At 41.5% G+C, this 19,466-nt stretch overlaps 1 protein-coding gene and 2 gene segments (V, D, J or C); all 3 read right to left on the reverse strand.

Annotated features, from left to right (window-relative positions):
- Positions 1-1,040: 1,040 nt before the first annotated feature.
- Positions 1,041-8,770, reverse strand: LOC121618513 (T cell receptor beta chain MC.7.G5-like). The gene is made up of 5 exons (XM_041954019.1): positions 8,716-8,770; positions 5,835-5,993; positions 2,984-3,141; positions 2,551-2,629; positions 1,041-1,626 (listed from the first exon to the last, which is right to left on the reverse strand). The coding sequence occupies exons 1-5, from the start codon at positions 8,768-8,770 to the stop codon at positions 1,307-1,309; spliced, it is 771 nt and encodes a 256-aa protein (XP_041809953.1). The 3' UTR covers positions 1,041-1,306.
- Positions 8,771-10,295: 1,525 nt separating this feature from the next.
- Positions 10,296-15,352, reverse strand: LOC121618514. The segment is given in 3 exon segments: positions 10,296-10,879; positions 11,795-11,964; positions 15,306-15,352. Coding segments are annotated over 3 exon segments (537 nt in total).
- A 1,983-nt stretch (positions 15,353-17,335) lies between these two features.
- On the reverse strand, positions 17,336-19,161 carry LOC121618834. The segment is given in 2 exon segments: positions 17,336-17,919; positions 18,845-19,161. Coding segments are annotated over 2 exon segments (591 nt in total).
- Positions 19,162-19,466: the final 305 nt, after the last annotated feature.

A 19,466-nucleotide genomic window follows, 5' to 3' on the forward strand; every position in this document is an offset into this window, starting at 1 on the left:
ACCTCCCTCAGTCAGACTGCAGACACATTGAGCTGTTACAGCAAGAAGCGACTGCAGCTGCTGAAGAGGAAGAGACTCTGACACAGACCACTGAACACAGAGCTGACAGTCACCTCACCAAGCACAAACTACACACTCACATTAATAAATTCATTAGAAACATGGGTAAAGTACAACCATTTAAAAACAAAAAATATGAATACTGATTCTTGTCTTCATTTCAAGCTGACTCGATGACTGTGACTCACTTTTTACTGGCCTCCTGTAAAAACCACTGAGAGACTTCAGCTCATTCAAAGCTCTGCAGCTCGACTATTAACCAGCAGAAAGAGGAGAGAGCACATTAGTCCAGTTTTAGCTGCTTCTGCACTTGCTTCCTATAATGTTCAGAACCTGTTTTCAAATCCTCCTCCTTTTCTATAAAGCCCTGAATGGACTTGGACCAAGCTACATTGCCAACTCCTTTTTTCACTGTTTGCCTCCAAGACCGCCGCGATCATCTGCTGCTGGTTTATTGCAGGTTTCCAGCAACAGCTGAAAGAAAATGAGGGAAGCAGCCTTTGTCAAAAACAGCCAAAAGCTCTGGAACACAATACCTACAGATATCAGGGACACCAGCGGACTGAATATTTTTAAAAGACAGCTAAAAACTGATCTCTTCACTTTAACCCAAAACAATGACTTCCTGATACAGGCCTGAAACTGTCATTTTGCCTCACACTTATGCACTGCTGCACTGCCTTTAAACTGTTGTATTTTACTTGATTTGATGCATTCTGTGGCATCTATTTTTTCATATTTATTATTTTATTCCATGGATTTATTTTTAATGTCATGCAATACATTGTCTTTACTTTCAGCCACATTCTATTTAACTTTTTCGATCATCATCAAGAAGGTTTTATTCTCCATCTTATTTTACGTTAATATTTTATCTCTGTTTTTGTGTCCATTCTGTCTTTTCTGTGTGAAGAACTTGGTGCATGTGAAAGCACTTAATTTCTTGCTGCTCTTCATCAGATAAAGGACCAAACACTTGATCGAGTTATTGATCAGTTCAAGCTTTATTAGCACAAACATCAACCATCAACATGACAGTTATGAAGCACACTCACGTCTCGCTGCTGAGCTACACACATTACTCTCTAAGTTGTTGCTGTCCAACACTTTACAGCAGTGCTGTTCTCTGTCACACAAAGCTTTAGTTTCCTCTACAAACATTAAAAGTCATATTGCTGAGAGCAGCAGGTGTGTTCCTCCTGCTCCCCCCACACACAGCTCGCGTCCTGGGCTTCAGCCAGCCCCTCTAGGCCTGACACTGGCTCCTGTGGAGGGACTGGGTCTGGCTGTGGTCGTGATGGAGGACCTTGCAGGAGTACAGCTCTCCTTCCATCCAGCGCTCCTGGCTCAGGCTCAGGGTGCTGCTGCTGCTGTAGCGTCCGCTCTTCTCCTCCTCTGAGCTGGTCAGGACCCCCTCCGTCACCTCCGCGCCGTCCACCTCCCAGCTCACCACGGCTCCCGGAGGAGAGTAGCCGCTCAGCAGGCAGGCCAGCGTGGCCGAGCCCCCGGAGAGCTGCTGGGAGGAGGGGGGAAGCAGAGAGACCGAGGGCCTGACCCTGGAGCCGGCTGGAGGGGAGAGCAGAGACACACAAGGAGCAGATTAACTCCCACTGTAGGACAGACAGCTGAACATGAGACACTGATGATACATGACAGAGGTCCACACTACTGTGGATGAGCTGTGTGCACGATCCTGTGATCAGACAGAGGAGAGGAGGTGACAGACGGGAGGAAACCAGGCTTCAACAAATCAAACTAAATGCTCACACTTGATCTCATTTTGACTCTTAAACTAATGAATCTTCTACTGAGGCACTCATCATAAATCACTAAGAATCACACAATCACATGCAACATGACATGAGTGTAAATATGATCAAACATTTACAATAATGATGACGATGAAATGAAATCTTCATGTCTAATTTCTAATGTGTGACAGTAAATAATTCATCCCTGCAATGATTTTCTTGTTGATCAAAATGTAATGTCTGTATCCAGTTAAAGACTTTGTCATCTGTCTGTTTCACTTCCTTTTCAGCACTTTAAACTAACGGACTGTGAACACAAACTACAGCTGGACTGGATGTTCATATAAACTCACTTATTTGTTTTATACACACATTTCATTTCATTTTAATAACAATATGAATGTAAAATATAAGAAATCTAATGTTATTTTTTAGCATTAAACATTTCCTCGGACAAAATGTACTAATGAAATTGGTCTAACAAAAATGTAATTGAAAATGAAATATGACTAAATGTATCTTCTTTGGCGATATTTAACCTTAATATTATCAATAACACAACATAAAATTAATATTTGCACAATTAAAGACAAATTACGATTTCAGCCAAGCTCGAAAAATAACAATAAATATTCACAACAATTGAACCACCTTGAGAAATGTCTTATGTAATTAGGTTGTTTTACATAATTAAATTTGATCTTTCATGTTGAAGAAATTATAAATCTGTGATACTTACAGTCAATGATGAGTTTGGTTCCTCCACCAAAAGTCCACCACAGTGATACAAACTCATGAAGTGGTCGTACAAAAACCTCCTGCACTGTGAACAAGCATCTATACACTGAAAAAACTCTCTCACAAAAATAAAATGATATTTTTCTGAATCTACAAATCTTGTCAAATGAGCTGGATTGAAATTATTGTATAAATGAAGGTTATTTCTTTCATTTTGCTTTAGTTTTCTACATCTGACAGAGAAACAATTACAGTCTCCTTGTAACAAAGTCATTTTTTTCAGTGTTTTCTATCAGTTGATACTTGGTTCAATGAACATGATGCTTTTTCATGATAATAATTTATAAACTCATATTCAGAAGAAGTGAGATATGTTTTTTATGTGCAGTGAACCCTGTCAGTAAATGAAAGGCAGACAAACACACATATCATACCAACCACAGTGGACACAAAGTTCTCCTTAAATCCTCAACTGCACTTCTAATGTAAATATTTCCTTGTGTTCCATTAAGATCATAGATGGTGTGAATCCAAACAGTATTTCTCCTGATTTTGTGTCCCACGTTGGCTTCAGTGTGTTGAGAGCAGAGAGATCATTTCCATAGAGAGGAGGCTTTGCATGGTCAGCTGATCCTCCAGTGAACTGAGAAGGTTTATAGTCCTGTGAGTTCAACACTGCAGGACTCAGATGTGTCAGTCAACACAGCAGAAAGCAGCAGCACCATGACTCTCATCACCATCCTCATCTGGACGCTGGCCTGCTGCTGTTTTACAGGTTCATTCACTCAGCAACATTTCAAACATGATGTGCTGCCTTTTCTCTCATTTCTTTCTGCTGATAAATGAATGATTTGTTTTTGTGTGCAGGATGCAGCGGTCAGGTGACTGTGACTCAGCCTCCAGTAGTGACACCGACTGCAGGATCCACAGTCACTCTCACCTGTAAAGTAAACCAAGCTGTTCACAGATGGTCTGATGGTGATGAGGAGATGCACTGGTATCAACAGAAATCTGGACAGCCTCCAAAGCTCCTAGTGAAATACGCCAAAAAGCTTCATTCAGGAACACCAGCTCGGTTTAGTGGCAGTGGAAGCAGCTCTGACTTCACTTTGACCATCAGTGGAGTTCAGACTGAAGATGCAGCAGTTTATTACTGTAAGAGTTACCACAGTGGCCCAGTGTTCACACAGTGATTTGTAGCTGTACAAAAACCTCCCTCAGTCAGGCTGCAGAGACACTGAGCTGTTACAGCAGGAAGCGACTGCAGCTGCTGAAGAGGAAGAGACTCTGACACAGACCACTGAACACAGAGCTGACAGTCACCTCATTAAGCACAAACTACACACTCATAGTAATATGTTTGTGTGTTTTATATTTTTACAACCTCTAAAATTTGTTCAATGTCAAAAGCTGAAACAAACATATAATGATAACTAACATCCCATTATGTTTATTTTCACAGACATTAGGACAACTTGTTTCTTGTTGTCTCTACAACAACTGAAGGAGATAAATAAATGTTGCAGTTTTACCGGGATCATGTGGTGATTCTGTGGTGATGTGGTGAGGTTGTGCGCAATGAGTCGAGATTTCAGTTTTGTAAAGACTCAATCAACCAACCATTTAATTGTGAGCTTTAGATGTATTGATCAGCAGATTTTCCCTTCTTTCCAGTCTTTATGCTAAGCTAGTATAGCAAGGTGTAGTCTCCAGCTGCATTGTTACCATACAGATATGACATGAATTGTATCAGTCTTTTCATGTGAGTCTGGGCTCAAAATCGAATGTCTTGAAAACAAAGTGGACTCAAGGTTCAAGGTTCAGCTTTGTTTTTATTACGTCTTTCGAAACAAAATATCTCAGGAGATCACAACTGTTCCCCAGCATTGTTGATTACATATGCAGGCTACTAAAATATTCCACTAATAATAGACAGAATCTTGTTCCAATACTTTGACAAGTGAATATTTTAATGTCTGTATGAACAATCACGTGTCCTCCTCAGCTCCCCTGCTGTGTGGTGTCCCTCAGAGGTCGGTCCTTGAACAAAACCTTTTTTTAATTGTACATGCTTCCTGTGGGTCACTTGTTTAGCCGCTTTCAGTACATTTTCAAATCACATTTCATATCATATTTCATGACACACAGATCTATTTCCCTGCTAAGCCCAATAACAACAGTCCTCCCTCCATGATTGCTGAGCTCCACCTCAACTGTGACAAAACAGAAGTTCTTTGAAACTTCTCCTCTGCAGTTGATCAGGTCATTGATTCATTTCACTAAAATATCAGCTTTGCTGTTCAGAAGCTTGGTCTCATTTTTCATCAGTCTGTGACTTTTGACCCTCATGTTTCTGAGCTTGTTCAGTCCTGTTTTCGTCAGCAAAGAAATATCACAAAAATCAGATACATGTTGTCTTCTACAGGTCTTGAACTATTGATCCTCACTAAGCTGAACATCAGATCACTGTGAGCTGGACCAAAGCTGCACTGATGTGATTCCTTAGCATGGTCTGGATATGATTGTTTTATATGAAACATGGCCGAAATCAAATGTTTTCCGACCATAAAATGAAGCTGCACCACCTGACTACACCAACGCCCATGTTGCTGCAGCTTCTAAACGAGGTGGGATGTTGCCTTTTTCGACAGGTGTTGATTCAATTTAAACTCCAAACTTGATATTAAATTCAACTCATTTGAGGCTCCTGTATTAAAACAAACAATCTCCATCGACTTTGAATTGTTTAGTCTAAAACAACAGACTCAACTGTGTGGTTCTCTATAGACGATCTGGCCTTTGTTCCCAGGTTTTGGAAGAATTTGGAGATTTATTTTCAGGCCTTGTTGTTGCAGTTTTGGGGGTTATACCAGACTCTAATGCCGAGCTCAGACGGAGTAGACAGGTGACAGGAGTAAGTGAAACAGTATTTTAATGAATGTTCAGCGAGCAAATCAAAGTAATGATTTCCAAAAGAAGAACATAGTTTAATGGTGCAAAGACCAGAAAGCTCCAGATTCAAGTCTCAAAGAGAGCAGACAGAAAGGGTCAAAAGGAGGTCCACAGGAGGGGGTTCGGGTAATCAGAGGTTTCCAAAGGGAGAGCTGATCGACCGGGTCCAGACGAGCATTGGAGTGGCAGGATTTCCAAACGAGGTGTCACAGAGAGAGCAGGTGACTGGAATCACCTGAACACAAAACACAGGAACAGGTCAGGTAGCTGAGGACTGAACAATTCGAGACAGACTGAGAGACTATCGACACATAAAGAGGACTTTGTTGTTACCACACTGCCAGGCAGACATTCGACGAATACTGGAGATTCTATGTGCCTTCTGTACTGTGTAGACATGTGGTCTTGGTGGTTTCATTGGGCCCACCTGTGCTCCATCAGAGAGGAGGTTGGCCCGACCCGTCGGCCACGCCCTGGAGTGATGCCACTCAACTAGACAGACAGGGGAGAGACAGACAAGAAACAAGAGAGAGGGAAATCACAGGAGCACAAAAGGGAAGAGGGAGAGGAGACTGCAGATCTCCACATTTGTTGCTCATTCTGATGAGATTTGAGTCGTTGGCGATTTCAGTATTTGGCTGAATGAGGCCTCTGAAGCTGTAAGTAAAGCCTGTCTGGCTCTTCTTGATCCTTTTGCTTTCACTCAGCTCGTACATGAACCTGCTCGCTGCAGTGGTGACACCCTGGACGTGATTCTATCATGCAGGATGGAGGTTTCTGATCTGACTGTCTCTCCTGTCACATCTGTGGTGTCACATCACTTTCAGTTTAAATGCAGAACTCCATCCTCCAGGAGCTTCAGCCTCTCCTCTTGTCTCTCTGTCCCTCTGTGAGTCTGTCCTCTGTCCAGGTCTCTGTGGTGGAGAGGAGGTCGGTCGGGTGGCTCAGCTTTTATCAGTCTGGTGACACCTGGAAGTTGCTTGATGTCCTCCATATTCTTCATATCTGTCAAAACTGAATTTAATTTGTCACCCTGATCATCTGTACACATGACATCTCTGGCATTTCTGGTGATCCTGGCAGAGGGATCCCTCCTCTGTTGCTCTTCCTGAGGTTTCTTCCATGTTTTATCCAATAAATGGTCATTTTGGGGGAGTTTTTCCAAATCTGAATCACAGGTCTGAGGATAGAGTGTGGTTGTATGCTGTACAGATTGTCAAACTCCTTGAGGCAAGTTTTTTAATGATGATATTGGCCTATGTAAATAAATAATAATCACTCTGTATTTACTTCCTAACTGATGAAGCATAAATAGATAAGACAAGATAAGATAAGATTCTATTAATCCCCATCTGGGGAAATTTGAGCGTTACAGGCAGCAGGCAATAGCCATAGGACAAAAATAGCATTAGAATAGAGAAATATTAATTGCAAAATAAAACCTGATTACATATATATGTACATTTTATACAATACACTACATAAAAGAAAAACAACATAAAAAAATATTGCCACGAAGAACGATAGGAAATATTGCCATAAAAATATACTGCCAAAAATTATACAGAATTTTACAGTTTTACAGAAATTGCACATGGTGGGTAGGGATAAAGTAAGTACAGTATTTACATTATTGCACAGTGATAAATATTTATGTGTCATAGTAGAATACCAGTCTGTGGGCATAAGTTGAGTCCTGAATGAGAGTGAAAAAAGTAATATTGCACAAGGTAATTTGTGTATGATAAATCACACATCAGTGCAAAAAAAGTGTGTATGTGGACCCAGTGCTACATTAAACAATGCTGGAGTTGATAGCTGTTAGTCTGAAGGACCTGTAGTAGCATCCCTTCTTACAGGGTGGATGCAGCAGTCTGTTACTAAAGGACCTGCTGAGGACCCCCCAAGTGTCATGCAGGGGTTGAGAGGGATTGTTAATGATGGATGGCAGCTTGGCTAACGCCCTTTTGTCTCTTTTTGTCCCTCTCACAGCTTCCACAGCCCCAGCAGAACACTGCATAAAAGATTGCAGATGCAACCACAGAGTCATAAAAGGTTTTCAGCAGTGTCAGACATACACCAACCGTCCTCAGTCTTTACAGCAGATGGAGACAACTTTGGCCCTTCCTGTAAAGGGCATCTGTGTTGGTGGACCTGTCCAGTTTGTTGTTGAGGTGGACACCCAGGTATTTGTACTCCTCCATGATTTCAATGTCCAAGCCCTGGATGCTGACCAGTGTAGTCTGTGGTGCTTTCCTGTGGAAGTCTATCACCATCTCCTTTGTCTTGATGGCGTTGATGTGCACTGTATTATATTTTATTTCATATCTGTTTTGAAGTGTGGATGGAAACATCAGGTGGTTGATCTCCTGAAACGCTGAGTGTGAAAATAAGCAAATTAAAATTCAAGACATCAGTGGTGATTCAGTTGGCCAGCAGGGGACACTATTCAACTGTTAATGAACACAAAGTCGCCTGAGACAAGACAGAAGGAAAAGAGGAATGTTGAGAATGAAGAGAAACAATTTAAAAAGACCTGAATTGAAAAAATGTCTCAGTGATCTTGTCTGGAAAAAAGGCCAAATGATCCTCTGGATGATGATGTGTCGCTCCACCTCACCTCTGCTGTTTCTGTTTCACATGAACAGGTGTGTGTTTGCCTTCTTCACGACATTTGCATGACTTTTATGCGTCACTGCTCCTCACAGTTTAAGTTGTTGTGTCACAGAGAGTCTGAACTGTTTTCATGCACTCACACTGAAAAGTGCATCAGGATGATGTTGCCAATAACTCTGATTGTCATGTTGGGTTTTCTGAGTCAGGGTGAGAGATTCTCAACATGTTTACAGCAAATTCAGTCGGTTCTCTGGTCTTTACTTTAGCTTTGAACATGTTTGTTGTTGCCTTCTTTTAAAACCTGAGCTGCTGCTTCAGATGCCTTCAAACATTTAATTCTCAAGAGTTTCTATTTTCTCATTTCAGAGACTTCTGCCAAGAATTTTCTGACTCAGACTGACAAATCCAAGTCTGTCAGTCTTGGAGGGACTGTGACCATCAGTGCCACAGGGAGTTCAAATATTGGTGCTGATCTCAGTTGGTACCTTCAGAAACCTGGACAGGCTCCCAAACTTCTTATATACTGGACATCAACTCGCTTCTCAGGGACTCCATCTCGATTCAGTGGCAGTAGATCTGGTTCTCACTACACTCTGACCATCAGTGGTGTTCAGGCTGAAGATGCTGGAGATTATTACTGTCTGGGCGACCATGGTGGTGGAGTGTTGACACAGTGATTCAGAGCCGTACAAAAACCTCCTTCAGTTTGACTGCAGTGAAAATGGCCTGCTGCAGGTGCAGAGGGTTGGTGAAGAGACTGTGATGAGAATAAGTGGTCCAGTGAACACAACACAAGAGTCATCAAGCAGAACCACAATAAATCGAAATAAAACTGGAACAAACTCACTATTTCTCAAATGCAGCTATATGTTAAATATGAAGAATTGAATCTTTTCAAGTAAAGAGTTGTTGTTAGAAAATATCCACTGAGAGCAACAAATGTTCAACAGTGTTAACACTAATAATTTTGCATAATGCAGCATAAAAAAATCAGCTGTAACAATTACGTTTAACAAAATCAAATTCATGTTGGCTTCAGTTTGTTGAGAGCAGAGAGATCATTTCCATAGAGAGGAGGCTTTGCATGGTCAGCTGATCCTCCAGTGAACTGAGAAGGTTTATAGTCCTGTGAGTTCAACACTGCAGGACTCAGATGTGTCAGTCAACACAGCAGAAAGCAGCAGCACCATGACTCTCATCACCATCCTCATCTGGACGCTGGCCTGCTGCTGTTTTACAGGTTCATCCACTCAGCAACATTTCAAACATGATGTGCTACCTTTTCTCTCATTTCTTTCTGCTGATAAATGAATGATTTGTTTTTGTGTGCAGGATGCAGCGGTCAGGTGACTGTGACTCAGCCTCCAGTGGTGACATCGACTGCAGCATCCACTGTCACTCTCACCTGTAAAACAAACAAACCTGTTTACAGATGGTCTGATGGCAATCAGGGTCTGCACTGGTATCAACAGAAATCTGGACAGACTCCAAAGCTCCTAATGCAACTTGTTAGCACACGACATTCAGGAACACCAGCTCGGTTTAGTGGCAGTGGAAGCAGCTCTGACTTCACTTTGACCATCAGTGGAGTTCAGACTGAAGATGCAGCAGTTTATTACTGTCAGAGTCTCCATCAAATAGGTAGTGCTTGGCCGTTCACACAGTGATTTGTAGCTGTACAAAAACCTCCCTCAGTCAGACTGCAGAGACACTGAGCTGTTACAGCAGGAAGCGACTGCAGCTGCTGAAGAGGAAGAGACTCTGACACAGACCACTGAACACAGAGCTGACAGTCACCTCACCAAGCACAAAGTACACACTCACATTAATAAATTCAATTAAAATATTGGTACAAATCAAATGACACCACATCTTGTTCTGGTCAGTCTTACTCTCAGTAAATGACAAATGTTGCCTCAACACATGCATCAATCATAATTTTTGTGTCAGTGAAGATCAAGTTGAAATTACTGTGTCAGTGTTTTATCATGAAAAGAAAAACATATATCCTTTAGTTTTCTGTAGTACTCTGTAATATCACATTCATGAACAACTTAAAAAGACAAATATTTCTATTTACATGATCAATCCAAAGCTTTTCACTCTCCGCAGAGATAAAGTTATAAAACCTTGAATTTCTTGCTGCTCTTCATCAGATAAAAGACCAAACACTTGATGAAGTTATTGATCAGTTCAAGCTTTATTAGCACAAACATCAACCATCAACATGACAGTTATGAAGCACACTCACATCTCGCTGCTGAGCTACACACATTACTCTCTAAGTTGTTGCTGTCCAACACTTTACAGCAGTGCTGTTCTCTGTCACACAAAGCTTTAGTTTCCTCTACAAACATTAAAAGTCATATTGCTGAGAGCAGCAGGTGTGTTCCTCCCGCTCCCCCCACACACAGCTCCCGTCCTGGGCTTCAGCCAGCCCCTCTAGGCCTGACACTGGCTCCTGTGGAGGGACTGGGTCTGGCTGTGGTCGTGATGGAGGACCTTGCAGGAGTACAGCTCTCCTTCCATCCAGCGCTCCTGGCTCAGGCTCAGGGTGCTGCTGCTGCTGTAGCGTCCGCTCTTCTCCTCCTCTGAGCTGGTCAGGACCCCCTCCGTCACCTCCGCGCCGTCCACCTCCCAGCTCACCACGGCTCCCGGAGGAGAGTAGCCGCTCAGCAGGCAGGCCAGCGTGGCCGAGCCCCCGGAGAGCTGCTGGGAGGAGGGGGGAAGCAGAGAGACCGAGGGCCTGACCCTGGAGCCGGCTGGAGGGGAGAGCAGAGACACACAAGGAGCAGATTAACTCCCACTGGAGGACAGACAGCTGAACATGAGACACTGATGATACATGACAGAGGTCCACACTACTGTGGATGAGCTGTGTGCACGATCCTGTGATCAGACAGAGGAGAGGAGGTGACAAACGGGAGGAAACCAGGCTTCAACAAATCAAACTAAATGCTCACACTTGATCTCATTTTGACTCTTAAACTAATGAATCTTCTACTGAGGCACTCATCATAAATCACTAAGAATCACACAATCACATGCAACATGACATGAGTGTAAATATGATCAAACATTTACAATAATGATGATGATGAAATTAAATCTTCATGTCTAATTTCTAATGTGTGACAGTAAATAATTCATCCCTGCAATGATTTTCTTGTTGATAAAAATGTAATGTCTGTATCCAGTTAAAGACTTTGTCATCTGTCTGTTTCACTTCCTTTTCAGCACTTTAAACTAACGGACTGTGAACACAAACTACAGCTGGACTGGATGTTCATATAAACTCACTTCGCATTTCATTTCATTTTAAAAATAATATGAATGTAAAATAGAAGAAATCTTATTATTATTATTAGATTTAGCGTTAAACTTTTCCTCAGACCAATTCCACAAGCACATTCTGTTCAATAAAATTTCAACTGAAAATAAAACAAGAGAAAAATTGTGTCATTAAAAAAAATGTAACCTTAATATTATCAATAGACCAAAACCATATGAATCTTTGCACAGTTAAAGCCAAATTACCATTTCAGCCAAGCTAAAAAATAACAATAAATATACACAACATTTGAAACACCTTGATTTTTTTCCTATGTAATTAGCTTATTTTACATGATTAAATGCAATCTTTTATGTTGTAGAAATTATAAATCTGTGGTACTTACAGTCAATGATGAGTTTGGTTCCTCCACCAAAAGTCCACCACAGTGATACAAACTCATGAAGTGGTCGTACAAAAACCTCCTGCACTGTGAACAAGCATCTATACACTGAAAAAACTCTCTCACAAAAATAAAATGATATTTTTCTGAATCTACAAAGTTTTTCAAATGAGCTGGATTGAAATTATTGTATAAATGAAGGTTATTTCTTTCATTTTGCTTTTGTTTTCTACATCTGACAGAGAAACGATTACAGTCTCCATGTAACAAAGTCATTTTTTCAGTGTTTTCTATGAGTTGGACACAAAGTTCTCCTTAAATCCTCAACTGCACTTCTAATGTAAATATTTCCTCATGTTCCATTAAGATCATAGATGGTGTGAATCCAAACAGTATTTCTCCTGATTTTGTGTCCCACGTTGGCTTCAGTGTGTTGAGAGCAGAGAGATCATTTCCATAGAGAGGAGGCTTTGCATGGTCAGCTGATCCTCCAGTGAACTGAGAAGGTTTATAGTCCTGTGAGTTCAACACTGCAGGACTCAGATGTGTCAGTCAACACAGCAGAAAGCAGCAGCACCATGACTCTCATCACCATCCTCATCTGGACGCTGGCCTGCTGCTGTTTTACAGGTTCATTCACTCAGCAACATTTCAAACATGATGTGCTACCTTTTCTCTCATTTCTTTCTGCTGATAAATGAATGATTTGTTTTTGTGTGCAGGATGCAGCGGTCAGGTGACTGTGACTCAGCCTCCAGTAGTGACACCGACTGCAGGATCCACTGTCACTCTCACCTGTAAAACAAACAAACCTGTTTACAGATACAGCAGTGGAGTTGAGGAGATGCACTGGTATCAGCAGAAATCTGGACAGACTCCAAAGCTCCTAATAAGACATGTAAGCACACGAGAGTCAGGAACACCAGCTCGGTTTAGTGGCAGTGGAAGCAGCTCTGACTTCACTTTGACCATCAGTGGAGTTCAGACTGAAGATGCAGCAGTTTATTACTGTCAGAGTCACCACAGTGGTGGAGTGTTCACACAGTGATTTGTAGCTGTACAAAAACCTCCCTCAGTCAGACTGCAGAGACACTGAGCTGTTACAGCAGGAAGCGACTGCAGCTGCTAAAGAGGAAGAGACTCTGACACAGACCACTGAACACAGAGCTGACAGTCACCTCATTAAGCACAAACTACATACTTACATTCATACATTTTTGTACATTACATTTTGACATTGTGAAATTTTCATTCCATGTAAAAAGCTGTGAAACTAATATTGACAGATAACTACCATCCCATTATGTTTATTTTCACAGACATTGAGATCACTTCCATTGCCATCACTTTCCACTGAAACCCAAACATACATAACTCTCAACATGTCATTTATTACTTTGAAAGAGACATTTAACTGTGTCAGAAGTTTGATTGTTATTGCTGACTGATACCGCTATGCTACACTACAGCCGCTTAGCTTATTTAGCTCATCTTATCTTAGTTTCGCGTCAATCAAACCATGAAATGAAGCTGCACCACCTGACTACACCAACGCCCATGTTGTTGCAGCTTCTAAACAAGATGGGATGTTGCCTTTTTCTACAGGTCTTAATTCAATTTAAACTCCAAACTTGATCTTAAATTCAAGTTGTTTGAGGCCCCTGTATTTAAACCATCTCCATCGACTATGAATATGAATTGTTTAGTCCAGAACAACAGACTCCACCTTGTGGTTCTCCTGAGACCACCTGGCCTTTGTTTCCAGATTTTAGAAGAATTTGGAGGTTTACTTTCAGGCCTTGTTCCTCATGATGAGCTGATGAGATTTGAATTATTGGTGATTTCTGTATTCAGATGAATGAGGCCTCTGAAGCCTCTCTGGCTCTTCTTGATCCTTTTGCTTTCACTCAGCTCGTACATGAACCTGCTCGCTGCAGTGGTAACACCCTGGACGTGATTCTATCATGCAGGATGGAGGTTTCTAATCTGACTGTCTCTCCTGTCACATCTGTGGTGTCACATCACTTTCCAATTAAATGCAGATCTCCATCCTTCAGGAGCTTCAGCCTCTCCTCTTGTCTCTCTGTGCCTCTGTGAGTCTGTCCTCTGTCCAGGTCTCTGTGGTGGAGAGTAGGTCGGTCGGGTGGCTCAGCTTTTATCAGTCTGGTGACACCTGGAAGTTGCTTGATGTCCAATCCATATTCTTCATATATGTCAAAACTGAATATAAATTGTCACCCTGATCATCTGTATTGTAATTTTACTGTCTTGTTCTGTTCTGTACATGTGACATCTCTGGCATGTCTGGTGGTCCTGGCAGAGGGATCCCTCCTCTGTTGCTCTTCCTGAGGTTTCTTCCATGTTTTATCCATTAAAGTTTCTTTTTGGGGGAGCTTTTCCAAATCTGAATCACAGGTCTGAGGATAGAGGGTGTTGTATGCTGTAGAGATTGTAAAGTCCCTTAAGGCTAAATTTTTATTCATGATATTGGACAAAGGGATGTTTATTAGCCAGATCCTGCCAAGCAGTGGTGTGATCATGGTGTAGTAAGAACTCCTCTGATACAAGCTTGAGTTGAAGAGACCTATGAACAAGCAGTATCAGATCAGATGCCGGCCATCCGAGAGAGCTTCAGGGTCAGATCAGAAGACTCTGCCCTCAACATACAGACAACACAATATATAGCATGGTGTTTCGTCTTACTCCACCCATATCTTTCCAAACTCAAAAACCATATCATGTTCTGGCCATTGCCCCACTGAGGAATGTTTTCCTTTGCGACAATCAATATTTACCTCTTTGAGAGGTTTACGTCCGAATAGCCCCCTCTATAAACTTCACCCCCTCTGGTTTCCCTTTTCCTGATCTGACCCTACGTGGCCCTGCATGGCCTCACATACCACAACTAAGAGTGGTCAGCATTTTAAACATCAGTTTACCCCTGATCATGCTTAATTTAACATATATTTGATATTTGGTTGATCTGATCATACACCTCAAAAGTAAATAAAATCACTTGTCCTGACTCAAGCAATCTCAACCAATGAAGCAGAAATAGCCGACATTGTATTGTAATTTATTTCATGTTTCTTAAGAAGTGTGGAGGGAAACATCAGGTGGTTGATCTCCTGAAACACTGAGTGTAAAACAAAGCAAATTCAAAATCAAGTCGTCAGTGTTGAAGCAGTTGGCCAGCAGGGGACACTATTCGACTGTTAATGAACACAAAGTCGCCTGAGACAAGACAGAAGTAAAAGAAGAATGTTGAGAATGAAGAGAAACAATTTAAAAAGGCCTGAATTGAAAAATGTCTCAGTGACCTTGTCTGAATAAAAGGCCGAATGATCCTCAGGATGATGATGTGTCGCTCCACCTCACCTCTGCTGTTTCTGTTTCACATGAACAGGTGTGTGTTTGCCTTCTTCACTATATTTGCATGACTTTTATGCGTCACTGCTCCTCACAGTAAAAGTTCTTGTGTCACAGAGAGTCTGAACTGTTTTCATGCACTCACACTGAAAAGTGCATCAGGATGATGTTGCCAATAACTCTGATTGTCATGTTGGGTTTTCTGAGTCAGGGTGAGAGATTCTCAACATGTTTACAGCAAATTCAGTCGGTTCTCTGGTCTTTACTTTAGCTTTGAACATGTTTGTTGTCTGCTTTCAAAACCTGAGCTGCTGCTTCAGATGCCTTCAAACATTTGATTCTCAAGAGTTTCTCTTTTCTCATTTCAGAGACTTCTGCCAACAATTTTCTGACTCAGACTGACAAATCCAAGTCTGTCAGTCTTGGAGGGACTGTGACCATCAGTGCCACAGGGAGTTCAGATATTGATGCTGATCTCAGTTGGTACCTTCAGAAACCTGGACAGGCTCCCAAACTTCTTATGTTCTTGATATCAGCTCACTTCTCAGGGACTCCATCTCGATTCAGTGGCAGTAGATCTGGTTCTCACTACACTCTGACCATCAGTGGTGTTCAGGCTGAAGATGCTGGACATTATTACTGTCTGGGTGCTCATAGTGATGGAACATTCACACAGTGATTCAGAGCTGTACAAAAACCTCCTTCAGTTTGACTGCAGTGAAAACGGCCTGCTGCAGGTGCAGAGGGTTGGTGAAGAGACTGTGATGAGAATAACTGGTCCAGTGAACACAACACAAGAGTCATCAAGCAGAACCACAATGAATCGAAATAAAACTGGAACAAACTCACAATTTCTCAAATGCAGCTTTAAGTTAAAAATGCAGAATTTATTCTTTTCAAGAAAAGAGTTGTCCACTGAGAGCAACAAATGTTCAACAGTGTTAACACTCATACTTTTGCATTAATGAGCATAAAAAAATCTGTGATAACAGCTACATTTAAAAAAATTCAAGTTCACGTTGGCTTCAGTGTGTTGAAAGCAGAGAGATCATTTCCGTAGAGAGGAGGCTTTGCATGGTCAGCTGATCCTCCAGTGAACTGAGAAGGTTTATAGTCCTGTGAGTTCAACACTGCAGGACTCAGATGTGTCAGTCAACACAGCAGGAAGCAGCAGCACCATGACTCTCATCACCATCCTCATCTGGACGCTGGCCTGCTGCTGTTTTACAGGTTCATTCACTCAGCAACATTTCAAACATGATGTGCTGCCTTTTCTCTCATTTCTTTCTGCTGATAAATGAATGATTTGTTTTTGTGTGCAGGATGCAGCGGTCAGGTGACTGTGACTCAGCCTCCAGTAGTGACACCGACTGCAGGATCCACTGTCACTCTCACCTGTAAAACCAATCCTGCTGTTTACTCCAGTTGTAGTGGTGGTGAATGTATGTCCTGGTATCAACAGAAATCTGGACAAACTCCAAAGCTCCTCATTAGAGCTGTAAGCACACAAGAGTCAGGAACACCAGCTCGGTTTAGTGGCAGTGGAAGCCGCTCTGACTTCACTTTGACCATCAGTGGAGTTCAGACTGAAGATGCAGCAGTTTATTACTGTCAGAGTCTCCATCAAATAGGTAGTGCTTGGCCGTTCACACAGTGATTTGTCGCTGTACAAAAACCTCCCTCAGTCAGACTGAGCTGGTACAGCAGGAAGCGACTGCAGCTGCTGAAGAGGAAGAGACTCTGACACAGACCACTGAACACAGAGCTGACAGTCACCTCACCAAGCACAAACTACACACTCACATTAATAAATTCAATTAAAATATTGGTACAAATCAAATGACAACACATCTTGTTGTGGTCAGTCTTACTCTCAGGAAAAGACAAATGTTGCCTCAACACATGCATCAATCATGATTTTTTTGTCAGTGAAGATCAAGTTGAAATTACTGTGTCAGTGTTTTATCATGAAAAGAAAACATATATCCTTTAGTTTTCTGTACTGCTCTGTAATATTACATTCAAGAACAACTTAAAAAGACAAATATTTCTATTAACATGATCAATCCAAAGCTTTTCACTCTCTACAGAGACGAGTACCAGTTGAAGTTATACAAACTTTGAATTTCTTGCTGCTCTTCATCAGATAAAAGACCAAAGACCAAACACTTGATGAAGTTATTGATCAGTTCAAGCTTTATTAGCACAAACATCAACCATCAACATGACAGTTATGAAGCACACTCACATCTCGCTGCTGAGCTACACACATTACTCTCTAAGTTGTTGCTGTCCAACACTTTACAGCAGTGCTGTTCTCTGTCACACAAAGCTTTAGTTTCCTCTACAAACATTAAAAGTCATATTGCTGAGAGCAGCAGGTGTGTTCCTCCTGCTCCCCCAACACACAGCTCCCGTCCTGGGCTTCAGCCAGCCCCTCTAGGCCTGACACTGGCTCCTGTGGAGGGACTGGGTCTGGCTGTGGTCGTGATGGAGGACCTTGCAGGAGTACAGCTCTCCTTCCATCCAGCGCTCCTGGCTCAGGCTCAGGGTGCTGCTGCTGCTGTAGCGTCCGCTCTTCTCCTCCTCTGAGCTGGTCAGGACCCCCTCCGTCACCTCCGCGCCGTCCACCTCCCAGCTCACCACGGCTCCCGGAGGAGAGTAGCCGCTCAGCAGGCAGGCCAGCGTGGCCGAGCCTCCGGAGAGCTGCTGGGAGGAGGGGGGAAGCAGAGAGACCGAGGGCCTGACCCTGGAGCCGGCTGGAGGGGAGAGCAGAGACACACAAGGAGCAGATTAACTCCCACTGTAGGACAGACAGCTGAACATGAGACACTGATGATACATGACACAGGTCCACACTACTGTGGATGAGCTGTGTGCACGATCCTGTGATCAGACAGAGGAGAGGAGGTGACAAACGGGAGGAAACCAGGCTTCAACAAATCAAACTAAATGCTCACACTTGATCTCATTTTGACTTTTAAACTAATGAATCTTCTACTGAGGCACTCATCATAAATCACTAAGAATCACACAATTACATGCAACATGACATGAGTGTAAATATGATCAAACATGTACAATAATGATGATGATGAAATGAAATCTTCATGTCTAATTTCTAATGTGTGACAGTAAATAATTCATCCCTGCAATGATTTTCTTATTTATAAAAATGTAATGTCTCTATCCAGTTAAAGACTTTGTCATCTGCCTGTTTCACTTCCTTTTCAGCACTTTAAACTAACGGACTGTGAACACAAACTACAGCTGGACTGGATGTTCATATAAACTCACTTATTTGTTTTATACACGCATTTCATTTCATTTTAATAACAATATGAATGTAAAATATAAGAAATCTAATGTTATTTTTTAGCATTAAACATTTCCTCGGACCAATTTCAAAAGTACATTTTGTCCAACAAAAATGTAATTGAAAATGAAATATGACAAAATGTATCTTCTTTTGCAATATTTTACCTTAATATTATCAATAATACAACATAATACTAATCTTTGCACAATTAAAGACAAATTACGATTTCAGCCAAGCTCGAAAAATAACAATAAATATTCACAACAATTGAACCACCTTGATTTTTTTTCTTATGTAATTAGCTTATTTTACATAATTAAATTTGATCTTACATGTTGTAGAAATTATAAATCTGTGGTACTTACAGTCAATGATGAGTTTGGTTCCTCCACCAAAAGTGGACCACAGTGATACAAACTCATGAAGTGGTCGTACAAAAACCTCCTGCACTGTGAACAAGCATCTATACACTGAAAAAACTCTCACAAAAATAAAATGATATTTTTCTGAATCTACAAATCTTGTCAAATGAGCTGGATTGAAATTATTGTATAAATGAAAATTATTTCTTTCATTTTGCTTTAGTTTTCTACATCTGACAGAGAAACCATTACAGTCTCCTTGTAACAAAGTCATTTTTTCACTGTTTTCTATCAGTTGATACTTGGTTCAATGAACATGATGCTTTTTCATGATAATAATTTATAAACTCATATTCAGCAGAAGTGAGATATGTTATATATGTGCAGTGAACCCTGTCAGTAAATGAAAGGCAGACAAACAGGCATATCATACCAACCACAGTGGACACAAAGTTCTCCTTAAATCCTCAACTGCACTTCTAATGTAAATATTTCCTTGTGTTCCATTAAGATCATAGATGGTGTGAATCCAAACAGTATTTCTCCTGATTTTGTGTCCCACGTTGGCTTCAGTGTGTTGAGAGCAGAGAGATCATTTCCATAGAGAGGAGGCTTTGCATGGTCA

The sequence above is a fragment of the Chelmon rostratus genome, chromosome 15, assembly GCF_017976325.1.
Source record: "Chelmon rostratus isolate fCheRos1 chromosome 15, fCheRos1.pri, whole genome shotgun sequence".
In the NCBI taxonomy this organism is placed as follows: domain Eukaryota; kingdom Metazoa; phylum Chordata; class Actinopteri; order Chaetodontiformes; family Chaetodontidae; genus Chelmon; species Chelmon rostratus.

Coding starts and splice junctions, on each gene's coding strand:
- LOC121618513 (XM_041954019.1), bottom strand. CDS start 8,770: ATGGTCGCCCAGACAGTAATAATCTCCAGCATCTTCAGCCTGAACACC. Junction 2,630..2,983: donor CTTTGTGTCCACTGTGGTTG/GTATGATATGTG, acceptor TTCACAGTGCAG/GAGGTTTTTGTACGACCACT. Junction 1,627..2,550: donor AACCAAACTCATCATTGACT/GTAAGTATCACA, acceptor TCTCCCCTCCAG/CCGGCTCCAGGGTCAGGCCC.